This window comes from Anolis carolinensis, chromosome 4 (genome assembly GCF_035594765.1).
Source record: "Anolis carolinensis isolate JA03-04 chromosome 4, rAnoCar3.1.pri, whole genome shotgun sequence".
NCBI lineage: Eukaryota > Metazoa > Chordata > Lepidosauria > Squamata > Dactyloidae > Anolis > Anolis carolinensis.
The window spans coordinates 73,816,087-73,830,973 of NC_085844.1; the positions used below are offsets into that span (position 1 = coordinate 73,816,087).

General features: G+C 39.2%; 1 protein-coding gene across 3 annotated transcripts; it reads left to right on the forward strand.

Annotated features, from left to right (window-relative positions):
- Positions 1-1,440: 1,440 nt before the first annotated feature.
- Positions 1,441-13,641, forward strand: LOC100560052 (probable 2-ketogluconate reductase). 3 transcript variants are annotated; one of them, XM_008108773.3, is made up of 6 exons: positions 1,441-1,661; positions 5,709-6,093; positions 8,559-8,730; positions 10,425-10,603; positions 11,944-12,040; positions 13,324-13,641. In XM_008108773.3, exons 2-6 carry the CDS (start codon positions 5,712-5,714, stop codon positions 13,475-13,477), a joined length of 984 nt encoding a protein of 327 aa, XP_008106980.1. In that variant the 5' UTR covers positions 1,441-1,661; positions 5,709-5,711; the 3' UTR covers positions 13,478-13,641. The 3 variants fall into 3 exon arrangements, with proteins under 3 accessions (XP_008106980.1, XP_003219785.2, XP_062836697.1); XM_003219737.4 differs by lacking the exon at positions 1,441-1,661 and adding an exon at positions 2,059-2,214; XM_062980627.1 differs by lacking the exon at positions 1,441-1,661 and adding an exon at positions 2,068-2,163.
- The last annotated feature ends 1,246 nt before the right edge of the window (positions 13,642-14,887 follow it).

The following is a 14,887-nucleotide window of genomic DNA, read 5'->3' on the forward strand; positions in this document are numbered from 1 at the left end:
AACATCTATTATAGAACTCCAATATGCCGATGACAACGTAGTCTGTGCGCATTCAGAAGAAGACCTACAAGCCACTCTAAACACCTGCCAGTCCCTCTGCAAGGTCAGAAATACAGCTTAATGGTGTAACATTAAAAAATGTTGACTATTTCCGCTACCTTGGCAGCCACCTCTCCACAAAAATCGGCATCGACATTGAAATACAACATCACCTGAGCTCTACAAGTGCAGCATTTCTTCGAATGAAACAGAGAGCATTTGAGGATCGGGACATCCGTAGGGACACCAAGTGCCTCGTACCTTGTGGACTATAACCTTGTTGTAGTGACTTTGAACTTTGATTTGCTAATGCTTACATATTATCTTCAATAAATAGCTTGTATTATTTATAGCCTGGGGTTCCAATGTGGTTTTAAGGTGTCTCTGCAAACTAGGGATGCAACAGTATGCAATTGCCCCCGGTGGCACAGCGGGTTAAACCACTGAGGTGCTGAACATGCTGACTGAAAGGTTGGCGGTTTGAATCCAGGGAGCGGAGTGAGCTCCCACTATTAGCCCCAACTTCTGCCAACCTAGCAGTTCAAAAACATGCAAATATGAGTAGATCAATAGATACCGCCCCGGTGGGAAGGTAACAGCGCTCCATGCAGTCATGCCAGCCACATGACCTTGGAGGTATCTACGGACAACACCGGCTCTTTGGCTTAGAAATGGAGATGAGCACCAACCCCCAGAGTCAGACATGATTAAGCTTAACGTCAGGGGGAAACCTTTACTTTTACTATGTAATTTCTGGCTGCCCACAGCTGCTGAAATCACATGAGGAAGGTATTCAGTGATAGCATCTAATTCAGAGCTTTTCAAACTGTGTCATGACACATGAATGTAATGAGAAACCTGAGTCTATGTGAAATAAGACACTGGAAACATCAATGACATGTTTTCATGAGCAATGTTGTGTCCCCATCCATTTATGTGTATCTCTTATAAGGGACTGGTTTAACCTCTGGTTTGCTAGTAATGGAGCCCCGGTGGCGAAGTGTGTTAAAGCACTGAGCTGCTGAACTTGCAGACCGAAAGGTCCCAGGTTCAAATCCCTGGAAGCGGAGTGAGCCCCCGCTGTTAGCTCCAGCTTCTGCCAACCTAGCAGTTCGAAAACATGCCAATGTGAGTAGATACCTCTCTGGTGGGAAGGTAAGGGCGCTCCATGCAGTCATGCCGGCCACATGACCTTGGAGGTGTCTACGGACAACGCCGGCTCTTCGGCTTAGAAATGGAGATGAGCACCAACCCCCAGAGTCAGACATGACTGGACTGAACGTCAGGGGAAACCTTTACGTTTTACCTTGCTAGTAAATCTGAATTACTGTGTCGCAAAATGATGCATTTTTAAAAATTGTGTTTGGAAATCCCTGGTCTAACTACGCACTATTTGTCTGCAATCTCAGCCTGCTATCTCAATACACAGGATTTCCTCCTTTTGCTCCTCCCACTTTATAACTTCTTAATTCAAGTATAAAGTCCTCCCTGTGCACTCCTTCCAGGGCTTGAGAAAGACAGGAATTAAAAAGCCCTTTGAACACAAGTGTCCAGGAATCTGGGCTAAAGGGGCAAATCAGGACAAGAAACTCATTCTTCTCTGCAGAGTCTAGCTGAAAAAGGTAAATTTTATGGCTTGTCCTAGCTGCTTGATCACATACAGTGAAGGAAAATGTAATGTCATCCTTTCCCCTATCTTCTGTTGCTTCTTTGTCAAAGGAATACTGTCGTTTTAACTATCTTACGTAAAACCTTAGTTTCCTAAAGGTAACTCATTTCCTCTCTTTAGAAATGGGGCTTGCAGAGCTCCAGACCCAATTGGGTTAGGAAGCGATTTCCAACCAATAGGATTGTTTTATGCAAATTTCAGCAGAGAGATGGGGAGGGGGATTGGAAGGCGGAGGGGCTTTTTGTGACGTGTCTCTCGACTGTAGAATTAATGCAGTTTGATACCGCTTTAACTGGCTCAACGGGGTGGAATCGTGGGAGCTGTAGTTCTGCATAGCCTTTAGTAGTCTTCTCTGACGACGCGGTCTGGTGCATCACCAAACTACAAATCCCAGGATTCCATACCATTGAGCAAATGTAGTTAAAGTGATGCCGAACTGCATTAATTTTTCAGATGTAGGTTGCAGATCCGTCGTGTTTCTATTTTGTAATCTGTTCCTAACAGAGGTAAAACGGGTATAGGTGGAGGAATCAGCCGTGGGAGGGAGGTTGTTATTGAGTTTGCCAGTTTGCCATCCATTAACATTCAGATATCCTTGTGCCAGAAGTATTCTCTCCTGACGTTTCGCCCACATCTATGGCAGGCATCCTCAGAGGTTGTTGAGGTCTGTTGGAGACTAGGCAAGGGAGATTTATATATCTGGAAGGTCCAGAGTGGGAGAAAGAACTCTTTATCTGTTGAAGGCAAGTGTGTATGTTATAATCACCTTGATTAGCATTGAATGGCCTTGCAGCTTCAAGGCCTGGCTGACTCCTGCCTAGGGGAAGCCTTTGTTGGGAGTTGTTAGCAGGTCCTGATTGTTTCTTGTCTGGAATTCCACTGTTTTATGAGTGTTGTCCTTTATTTGCTGTCCTGGATTTTAAAATTTTTTAAATACTGGTAGCCAGATTTTGTTCATTTTCATGGTTTCCTTCTTTCTGTTGAAATTGTCCACATTCTTGTGGATTTCAGTGGATTCTCTGTGTAGTCTGACATGGAGGTTGTTAGAGTGGTCCAGCATTTCTGTGTTCTCAAATAATATGCTGTGTCCAGGTTGGTTCATCAAGTGCTCTGCTATGGCTGATGTCTCTAGTTGAGTTAGTCTGCAGTACCTTTCATGTTCCTTGCTTCGTGTTTGGACAATGCTGCGTTTGGTGATCCTTATGTAGATTTGTCCACAGCTGCATGATATATAGAGGATCCCTCTTGTCCTTTGTTAAATGTAGCATTTGTTGGATTTTCTTAGATAGTAGATAGTAGATTGAAACATTCATACTTGCCTCCAACAGACAAGAGTTCCTTCTCCCACCTTCTACCACAGATATACAGGGTGTTTGAAAAAGAACTCCCTCATTTTAATGTGTTTTAACCTTAAACTAGGAGTTGTTTTTCCCCCCCAAATACCCTCTATAAACCTCACTTGCCTGGTCTCCAACAGACCTCACAACCTCCTGCAGAGGTGAGAGGTTTCAAAGGTCTGTTCTTGGATATACAGTGTTCCTTCATTACTTTGCGGTTCACTTTTTTATTTAATTTAATTTTTTATAAATCATAAAAATTTATAATTTGCAGCCTAAGGAAGGGAGGAAGGAGAAGCCGAAGGGAGAGAAAAGCAGCCCAAGCGGCAATGGGAGGAGAAGGAGGCGATTTATCAACATACGACTCGTTGATAAAGACTTAAAATAGTATATAACTACTAAAATAATGTATAAATATTAAAATAAATATAGCGTCCCTACTTTGTGGATTTTCACTTATTGTGGGTGGTCCTGGAAGCTAACCCCAGTGATAAGTTAGGGAACACTGTAGTCAACATCGAGATTACAAAATATAGGATACTTTGAGATTTCATTGTATATTCATTCCCCCCTTCCTAATGAAAATAGACAAAGATAAATGCTTCAGAATTGACCTGGACACTCAGAATTTCCTTTCTAGATTCCTTCTTTTGGCCTTCACAACCCTTTCCCATTTTTGGTAGCTCTCTCTGCTTGAATGTTTTCTCCTCCTCATCCTTTATAATAATTAACTAACTTGTTGCAGCTGCTAGATTGATAAACTAAGTTTCACAATTACAGTACTCATAGATCTGCCTTTTGGCTGTAGTGAAAGCAGGCTGTTCACTTCATGTGAGGAGAGAGTATTAAAAGCCAATTTAAACAATAAACACAACCAAGAGGATTGTATGAAAAGTCTGAAACAAATATTTTGGCTGTGCATGTATATTGTTCATGAATGTTTGATATTAGCACATTTAACAGTTTGGTATGGAGACGTTTCAGGGGCCGAATAAAGAGCTATCATTATAATGAAAATGCTGGATCTACACTCCCATCTAATCCAGTTTCTTAATCCAGATTATCTGCTTTCAACTGGATTATATGAGTCTACTTGCTATATAATCCAGTTCAAATCAGATAATCTGGATTCAGAAACTGGATTGTATAGCAGTGTAGATAGAGCCTCAGGTAGGGATTACTCAGGTGATTTTGCCAGCTCTGGTGTGTCTTGCTGGTCTCCCAACTAAGTACTAACCAGGGCTGAGCGCCCACTTAGTTTCTAAATGAGATGGGATCTGGTGCCTTTAGAGTATTTAATCCTTTAGCGCTTCATTATACGTCATCACAATTTCACTAGAAGAAAGCTACATTATCACAAAGGAGAAAGTTAATCAGAGCCATTGAGTCATGCAACCCAAAGCTAATTTTGGAATTATTATTTTACTGATCTTGAAAAGGAATGTAGTGTAGATCCTATCATCCTTGACAAACATTCACAAGAAGTGAGGTGACAGCTGCCTTGGGTTAAAGTGCATTTAATGTCAACCATTTGGTTAACGTTTGGGCCATTCCTAGTCTTGAAAGCATTTGGGATGTATTTAATTTGCTTTTCTCATTTCTAAGCACAGTCTTAATTGCATGAGTATGTCAGTGATTCAGCCTGGAAATGTTCCCTTTTTGGCAGCATTTCCCAACTTTTGGAAATTGTACTTTAAAAAACGGGTACTTCTAATGTCTCGTTATTTATAATATGCATTTGGAGTTTTTAGCGCCCAACCTTTAGCCAAAAAGGCTTTCAGAACAGTTTATATATTGTTAAGTGGACGATTAATTGAGTGGTGAAGTAGGGCTGCTTCAATACATTTTCTTACCTGAGACAAAGAACAAGATGATATGCAAGGGAGTTGAATGTTTTCTTAAACCTGGCAATGGGAGAGTGTCTTCCACAATTCTGGGCAGCTTATCCAATACTCAGGAATTCTGGGACCTAAAATCTGAAACACCTAGAGGACCAAAGGTTGAATACTAGTGGTCTACGCTGTATTCTCATTTCACACCTTGTAGCCTCCTCCCAACACCTACTGCCTTATTTTATCAAACAGTAGTGCTGCTTTTGTAGCATAGGCCCTTCCACACAGCCACATAACCCAGAATATCAAGGCCAAAAATCCCACATTATCTGCTTTGAACTGGAATATATGGCAGTATGGATCAGATATCCTAGTTCAAAGCAGATATTGTGTGATTTTCTGCCTTGATATTCAGGGTTATATGGCTGTGCGGAAGGGTCCTTAGAGTGTCTACGTCAGTGGTTCTCAACCTCTGGGTTCCCAGGTGTTTTGGCCTACAACTCCCAGAAATCCCAGCCAATTTACCAGCTGTTAGGATTTCTGGAAGTTGAAAGCCAAAACATCTGGGGACCCACAGGTTGAAAACCACTGGTATAGAAGAACCGATGGACATTAAAAGATCTTGATCTAGTCTCCAAAGTGAGTCCTACTGAGTAGAGTTCAATTTTTACCACTTAGAAATGTTGAATAACCATTCTGATTAGACCTTCCTTAACTTATACTATGATTAAACCACTATGAATGAGATGAAATATAATTGAAAGTGTAACATTACTAACTTCACATTCATTAAAAGGATTTTTTGTATGATGTATATATATATTTTTACAGAGCATGGAAGAACAGGAGCTTCCTTATACATTAATAAATGTTATAGGAGGTCTCGGTGGAATATATGAAGACCATGTAGAGTTTCTGGAGAAACATCTGAAGCTCATCCCTATGAAGGACTTTCTTGAAAACAAGGAAACTCTTCGTCATAAAATCCAAGCAGTGTTCGTATGGATGCACAAGCCCGTGATTAACAGGGAGCTTCTACAGACTCTGCCTAACTTAAAGGTGATAGTAAACTCTGGTGCTGGAATAGATCACTTCGACCTAAAGCTGATTTTCAGTTTTGGTGTGAAACTAGCTAACACTCCATTAGCAGTTACCAACGCTACAGCAGACCTTGGAATGACTTTGATGCTAGCTTCTGCTAGGAGAATTGTGGAAGGTACAACTCAGTCTCATTGTTACTGTTAGATAAATATCTTGCTTGTGAGTTTGCTAGATCATGTATAGCTTTAATGTATGATGAAAGACTGCACCATAACATTCCTAGTTTTGTAAAGTTGTCAAATAACAACAACAACAACTTTATTTTTATACTCTGTCACCGTCTCCCCGAAGGTATTTGGAGGGGCTTACAAGTGAGACCAGGCCCAGGACATGCAACAAAATGTACCAACTAAAATGCAGTTAAAAACATAATAACATATAACAGACTAATTATAACACAATTAAAAACAGCGTTAAAAATATATCAAACCAAACTCAACAACCATTAACCAGGAATACGTTGGGCATGATCAGACTAGAGAGGGCTGGGCAAGGAGTATTGTCTTTGGATTGTTTGTATGCTACAAGTACCTAATTACACAGACCTATTATTAAGAATAGTCATATGTAGAAAGCCTTACATAAAACATATGTAGGTTGTAAGCAAGATGCAGATGTGGATCAGAGAACAGCTGATTTCACTAGTAAAGAACTGCCAAAACCTGTTTTATGTGGTTTCCACATACAGTACAATGTTTACGACACAGATACCAATGCACTGATTATAAAGCCAGGTAAACTGGGTCAGGATGTGGATTAAATAGACATGGTACCCACACAAACACCCCAGGAACCAGCTGGGATGGTGGCCACAAATAACTGCTAATTTAGATCAATACGATCAAAGTAATTTTCCCCTAGCTATCTGGTGGGATGCGTTGATAGGAGTGCTCTGTCCAATGAAGATCAGTGATGGTCAAAACCAGGGCAGAGGAACAACGGGAAAGTGTATAAGTATTACGCTACCGTTTCCTTTCCAGGCGGAGGTATTTGTTTACTTTCTGCCTGAGCTGTGTATGAGATTTCTTCCCCTGGATGCTTCAGCACTAGGCCTGTCTTTACTAGCCCTCTGCATTTTGGTCTTGGATTCTCGCTCTACAGGGGATATACATTAATCAGGTACAGTGGATTTTATGGCTTGAACCAGAATTTCTGGCATTTTTTAAACATGCTGTTTTGGGCTGGATGCACATTGCAGTATGCATTGGGTGTTTATATTTTGTGGACACACCAACCTCAAGCCAGATTCAAGCTGGATTTTAGCATCTGTCTGGAAGGGCTCTGAATCACAAATAGTCATAGTCATAACTTTGTAATGAAGATGCTTTGGTGTCAGTACTATTTAAAGGCTCACATAACTTTATAGCATTAAAATAAGCACATAGTTGTATTTATTATTTTTTCTTCCAAAAACATTTTATATCTCCTTGTGACTTTAATAAAAGCCTCCAAGGCGATTTGTGAAAGAAAAAATCTCAATGTGCTTTGAAGGAGAGTATTAAAATCTAATGTGTAACAATTAAAATAAAATGCCTAACTAAAATGTTTATATTGAAATTTTGGCAGAATAAAATCACTTTTACCTCTCCGTGTAAAGGAACAGACATTCCAACCTACAGAACAGGTCACTGACAAAAATTATTGCAGAGAGTCGGTCCCAGGACAGAAGCCCAAGGCTTCCTTCCAGTCTGAACTGCAGCCGTTGATGATGTCTTTTAGAAAACAGCTTTCCAGCCAATTTTATCATGCAGAACTGGGAAAACATAGATGTATCCCATTCTCAACAAATACTTGCTTTATCCTCAGCCCGTGTTTTAAATCAAGGTTTCACAGTAGAATCGTAGTATCACTTTTGAGTGCAAATAAATGATAACTAAGTGCTGTCTTATATGGATCCCCTTAAAACTTCAAACCAGTTTCTTGCTATTGTGTGATTTAGAGGCTCCTTGGTGTGAAGAAAGTAGTATGTTACACAGACAATATTTCTGTGACAAGAAAGGAGTTTAAGGGTGTATTTACACTTCGAACTAATGTGGTTTGACACCACTATAAGTGTCTTTTTGTGTGTGTCAGAAGCGACTTGAGAAACTGCAAGTCGTTTCTGGTGTGAGAGAATTGGCCGTCTGCAAGGACGTTGCCCAGGAGACACCCAGATGTTTTACCATCCTGTGTGAGGTTTCTCTCATGTTAACTGTCATGACTCAATGTTATGGAATCATGGAATTTGTAGTTTGGCGAAGCACTAGCACACTTTGGCAGAGAAGGCTACCAACTGTAAAGCTACAATTCCCGTAAGTCCATTGCATTGAGCCATATCAGCTATAGGGGTGTCAAACTGCATTAATTCTATAATGTTGATGCACCCTAACCTAGGCACTGGATAAAAGAAAGTATTTCAGTAGAAGCCAATTTGAAAAGTTTTACTTTTGGTTGGTGGAGGTTTCCCCCCCAGAAAATAAAATCCCAATTTAAAATGGTGTAAATTTCATTTCTCCCAGTGTAGTATCCCACTTCTGAGCACTTAAAACTTCTATCATTCAAGTCATATGAGTGCAGGAATAATATCTTTGTTTATTTCAGGTCATCAGATTTCAGTTTCTCCTGACACTAAACACTTTAGGGCTGACTGGCTGGGAGAAGAAGTAACTGGTGCAACACTGGGGATCATTGGAATGGGCACCATAGGTTATAAGGTAGCCCAGAGAGCCAAAGCTTTTGAAATGAAAATCCTTTATCATAACAGGAACCGGAGGTAAATTTAATCTCTGATCAGCTTGATCTTTCATTGAACTTGGTTTTACTGTGGCTGTTTCTAAACTGATTTCACTTTTCTGCTACTTTCAGCATTAACTGTTTCTCTTCCATTGATTCAGGCCCATTTCAGGTAAACTATTACTGCCTTTGCTTGATCTGTCAGGAAGGTGAGCCTGATTTCCATGAACATGTTTAAGGGCACTTATTACCTGAAAAGGTACTATAATATTTGGGTTTAGGAATATACAATATAAGCATGTGTCAAAGTATAGGAGACACAAGTCTCAACGTCTTTACTTGCACTATTTTAGTGTGAAATAAGAGTGTAATACAATATGCCCTGGAGGATCCTGATTTAACTGATGCAAATACTGCAAAATATATCCTCCTTAGGAATTTTCTAGGTCCTCCAAACAATTCTGTGGTTCTCCTCTGCTGGAAGTTACCATAGGGCCACACTGGCAAATTTCTAGAAAAGGTATCTCTAGGAATTACCTAGGTCCTTGGGTGCATGTCTGTGTTAAAGCTCTGTGAAAACCGTTAATTTCAATAGGATTTGCTATTATCCATAATTTTCTGTTTCCATGGCATATCCAAGAACCCCATGTATACTGGAGTCATACTGTAAGACCCCAGAATTATTAACATAATGTAAACAAACAAAGGGAATGTGTAGGCATTTCAATTGGCATTTTTTCAAGTTTTGATACTTTTTATTAATCACAACAGTGTTAGATGAACTTTTGTGGAAAAACAATATGTTTACATTAATAAGAGACAATGGCTCTTTAAGTTAAGGAAATGTTTACAACATTAAGGAAGTCAACACAAGACTACTTACGTTATCAACACCAATTATGCAGAGTCAACATCTGCCAGGAAACTGAGATGGAGCCAGGATATTTCAGGATGGAAAACATCTATCATTTACAACGTTGGAACATCAGCAGAAATATTGCTATATAAGAGACCTTATTACAATCCAAAAATTGTGACTGATAGCAATGCTGTTCACCTGCTATGCTCTATGGAGACAGTGTATTGGAGAGTGTCAGATCTGCAATGGAAAGCAGAATTCTGGACACTTTGTCTCCTTTTCTCAAGGGAAGAGAAAGATGTGCATTTTGGAGTCATGTTCTTTTGGGCATTTTGGCATTTTATTTATTATTTACAGTATTTATATTCTGCCCTTCTCACCCCAAAGGGGACTCAGAGCGGATCACATTGTACACATATAAGGCAAACATTCAATGCCATATAACATAGAACAGAGACAGACGCAGAGGCAATTTAAACCTTCTCCAGTTTCCAGCTTTCCTGAGGGTATGCATTTTAGAAGTTTTGTGCTTGGCAGATTTGCAAGTAAGCAGTCTGTCCTAACAGGTGTTCTTCATGGCGGAAGTATGGAGAAATTGTGACGTATGCATGAGAATGATGGAAGTGTATGTGGTAATGTGAATGCTGAGTAAAAATGTAATTCCCCTTTGTTTGTTAGCCCGTGTAACTGTAGGCTGTTTGTGAATTCAGTGTAGCTACAGTACATAGAATCTCTATGTCTAAATGTTCTTTCCGTAAAATTTTTGATATACCTTCTTACATTGAAACTGCAATAAAAGAACCTTTGTTTAAACAGTATTCATGACATTCTTTATGTTGAAACTTTAACTTGAGCTAAACATTTGCTTCTTACAGAAAAGAAGCAGACGAACAGGCGGTTGGGGCTCATTATTGTCACAAGATGGAAGAGTTACTCCAACAATCTGATTTTGTGATGTTGGTTGTTAACTTAACGCCTCAAACACACAAGCTGATTGGGGAAAAGGAGCTCAAGCTGATGAAACCCACTGCTACTCTAATCAACATCTGTAGAGGTAGGAGACAACACTGCTGTGGCACTCATTGTAACCATACATTCATTCATGGTATGAAACCTATCACAGCTGTGAACAGATCGGTAAAATCTGATTGGAAAGGTAGCCTCAGTTTAAGCACACTTGATTCTGAACACACTTAGGATACTGTACTAAAGAGCGGCCAGTTGAAGATCTATAAAAGGGAAAATAATTGTCTAGCCCTCCCAATTTTCTGAATATTGACTGCCATGGCTTCACTCCTTCTGTTTCTGGATAGTCTCAGGCTCTCTTCTCCAGCATTTTCTGGGATTGGTGGATAGTGGCTCTTTTGCCAAGGTTAATGAGAATATGAAAGGCCATTTAAAACATTTGTGCTGTCTTTCCTCCACCTCTTACCTACCTTGAGTATGTGTTGGATATGGTAGCAATTCTGCCAGTATGTTGTCCCTGATTGAGATATTTTGTAAGGAAGTCATTCATATTGCATTGACGGAAAGCAATAATGGGTAGGCATAACCACTGTTTTGTTGATATGTTTGTGTGCATGCATGTCTGTAAACATTTAGTGATTAATCCAAAAGTCATTAGAAGAGTTGAACATTGTTATCATGTGCTTTGAAGTATGCCTGATAAGACCTGTGGGAACATGTTGATTACAATGAAAACGGCAACTAAATCAACAGCAGTCACTTTCCAGATCAACACAAATACACCATCTTAGATTCACAAAAGCCTTTGTTAGAAGACCTCTGACACTTTATTTTTTTCATGTTTGGAGCGACTTAAGAAACTGCAAGTCACTTCTGGTGTGAAAGAATTGACTGTCTGCAAGGACGTTGCCGAGGGGATGTCCGTATGTTTGATGTTTACTATCCTTGTGGAGGGCTTCTTTCATGTCCTCACATGGGGTGCTGGAGCTGACAGAGGGAGCTCACCCACTCTCCACAGATTCAAACCGCCAACCTGTTGGTCAGCAGTCCTTTCCGCACAAGGGTTTAGCCCATTGCACCACCAGGGGCTCTTTGACACTTGATGAAACTTGACAACCTTCTATGATGCAGTGGCTCCACTTGATTAGGAAGATACTAGAGGGCTAAATATTGCAAGATAATGGAATATGTGTTTATCCAGATGTTATTTGCCTATATAGATCTCAGCAACCCTAGCTGACATAGGTTGTGGTGAACAAAGATGTGACAATGTCAGTACAACCATACACCCCACCCCGAGATATTGGGCATCAGTTATCGTTTGTGAAAATCTGTTAGTAGAATCTTAAAGTCTTTATTTTTTATTTTCTAATGAAACAATCAGTATTGTATACTGATTCATGAAAATTATTTTGTTTTTTAATTTAGGCCAAGTGGTTGATCAAGATGCCCTAGTGAATGCACTCCAGAATGGAGTTATTAAGGCTGCAGCTTTGGATGTGACCTATCCTGAGCCATTGCCAAGGTAAAAATTGTTCAGGGTGAAATGCTTAAGTAGCAGTACAATCTATTTGGGTCTATGAATGTTTTGGCTCTGCTATTATGCCTGCGGCATAAACTATACTAAAATATATTCAAACTCACTTCTAATCCATCAATATCATCTCAACCCAGAGTTATTTCAAGATGAGATTGCTGGTCATTTACTCCAAAACAATACAAATGTGGGCTTCTGTGGGTTTTCCAGGCTGTTCTAGAAGCATTCTCTCCCGACATTTCGCCCACATCTATGGCAGGCATCCTCAGAGGTTGTGAGACCTGTTGGAAACTAGGCAAATGGGGTTTATATATCTGTGGAATGTCTAGGGTGGGAGAAAGAACACTTGTCTGCTTGAGGAAAGTGTGAATGTTGCAATTGGCCACCTTAGCATTGAATGGCCTTTCAGCTTCAAAGCCTGGCTGCTTCAAATGTATTTTGTTGACCTGGAATTCTTTTTGGCTAAGCTGCAATAAATATTTAATACAGTGAATTATGTGCTTAACTTCACTCATTTAGATCAACTGATGTTTCAGAGTATTTATATTGCCAATATCTATTATTCACAAACTACACCTATGTACTTAAATAACTGAAATTCTGAATTCAGAATTTCAAGATCTCTAAATCCCTCTTTGAACTGATACCTCTGGTCTTAAATATCCTAAGTATCATAACAGAATAGGTTGAATGCATTTGTTTTAATCCCTCAGTAAAAAAAATCAATTTAATTCACAAAATTGTTATTGGATTTTTTTGGGGGGGGAAATCATGTATTCAATGTATGTCTTGCCTTTCTCTCAGCATGGGATCAAAAAAGAAATATCCCAATAAGAAAAACTTTCCATTTAATGTGCAAAGCTATTATTGGAATTTATTTATTTATTCTTCCACTCCATTATGTCTTGCCTTTCTCCCAGCATGGGATCCAAAGTGGCTTACAGTATGAATTAAAACAATTTACAGCTAAATAAATACCAAAAAAGAGTTACAAATCAGGTCTGATATTGTAGGTCATTATGATATGATGTCTATTATTATAGGATTGGAAGAAATGTTATTATTTACTTTCCAGAAAGATGTTTGTGAGTAAAGTAGCACAATATTTAGCATAGGGTTAATGCTGAACTTATTTCTATAAGAGAAAAGAAGAGAAACATTAGTATGAGTTTCATCTGGCTTTAAGTTGTTGTATTTTCAGAACTGAAATAGTGTGTTATGCTTCATTGAGATCTCATGAAGATCCCTGGTTTCCTTTTCTTTCCTTCCAGAGACCACCCTTTGCTGCAGTTAAAAAACTGCATTATAACACCTCACATTGGAAGCGCAACTTCACAAACCCGCTTCCTTATGATGAGAAACATGGTTGAGAGCGTCTTAGCTGCTGTGCAAGGTCTCCCTGTCCCGAATGAAGTCCAAGGATAACATGCTGCATCTATGTTCAGTGTACAGCCATCTGTATCTGCAGGAGATTTTACATTGAAACATGATATACTGATTTTTCTTTTCGTTCGGCAACAGAATCTTTTCAACTACGTTCCTCAGATATGTAAAAGAGAACATGAATAAACAGTTCTTTTTTGTTGTTCCTTTTATTGTATTCTTCAATTATTCCATAGAGTTAAACAAGATAGGATGTCAATACGTAAAATAAAAAAGATGATATACAGTAGCATCCGTTCCATATCTGCAGGATCAGAACCCATGGTTTGATTTACCCACACTTGATAAAATATGTCCCTCCAGGCATTTTCTAGGTCCTCCAGGAGATTCTATGGTATGCTTCTGCCAGAAATCATTCAGTCAATAAGGTTTGCTATTATCTGCAGTTTCACGTATCCACATAAAATCCTAGAAACAGGGTATATACACACATATGCATATAACCCTCAGCGGCACAGCGGGTTAAACCGCTAAGCTGCTGAACTTGCTGACTGGTTCAAATCCAGGGAGCAGGGTGAGCTCCAGCTGTTAGCCCCAGCTTCTGCCAACCTAGCAGCTCAAAAACATGCAAATGTGAGTAGATTAATAGGTACTGTTCCGGCGGGAAGGTACTGGCATTCCACGCAGTCATGCTGGCCACATGACCTTGGAGGTGTCTATGGACAACGCCGGCTCTTTGGCTTGGAAATGGAGCTGAGCACCAACCCCCAGAGTCGGACGCAACTAGACTTAATGTAAGGGAAAAACCTTTACCTTTACTTTATGCATTTAAGATTTGTAAATTATACATATATATATAGAGAGAGAAAGAGAGCAATATAATTTATAAATTACATATTTGAAATATAATTCCTAAGTATACACACACATATATATACACACACATGCATATAATATCTAGAAATTATATATATACATACATACACACACACAGTAGAGTCTCACTTATCCAACATAAATGGTCCGGCAGAATGTTGGATAAGTGAAAATTTTGGATAATAAGGAAGAATTAAGGAAAAGCCTATTAAACATTAAATCACATTATGATTTTACAAATTAAGCACCAAAACATCATGTTTTACAACAAATCAACAGAAAAAGCAGTTCAGTACATGATAATGTTATGTAGGAGTTACTATATTTACGAATTTAGCACCAAAATATCACAATATATTGAATACATTAACTACGAAAACATTGACTACTAACAGGCCGACTGTTGGATAATACAGAATGTTGGATAAGTGGAGGTTGGATAAGCGAGACTCTACTGTGTATGTGTGTGTGTGTGTGTGTATATATATATATATATATATATATATATATCCACACAGTAGAGTCTCACTTATCCAAGATAAATGGGGCCGGCAGAACATTGGATAAACGAAAATC

What these genes read in the sequence shown, in the direction of transcription:
- LOC100560052 (XM_003219737.4), top strand. Translation starts at nt 2,137, where the DNA reads ATGCCGAACTGCATTAATTTTTCAGATGTAGGTTGCAGATCCGTCGTG. An exon ending in TGCTAGGAGAATTGTGGAAG is followed by an intron (nt 6,094 to 8,558) that starts GTACAACTCAGT and finishes TGTTTATTTCAG; the next exon opens with GTCATCAGATTTCAGTTTCT. An exon ending in TCTAATCAACATCTGTAGAG is followed by an intron (nt 10,604 to 11,943) that starts GTAGGAGACAAC and finishes TTTTTAATTTAG; the next exon opens with GCCAAGTGGTTGATCAAGAT.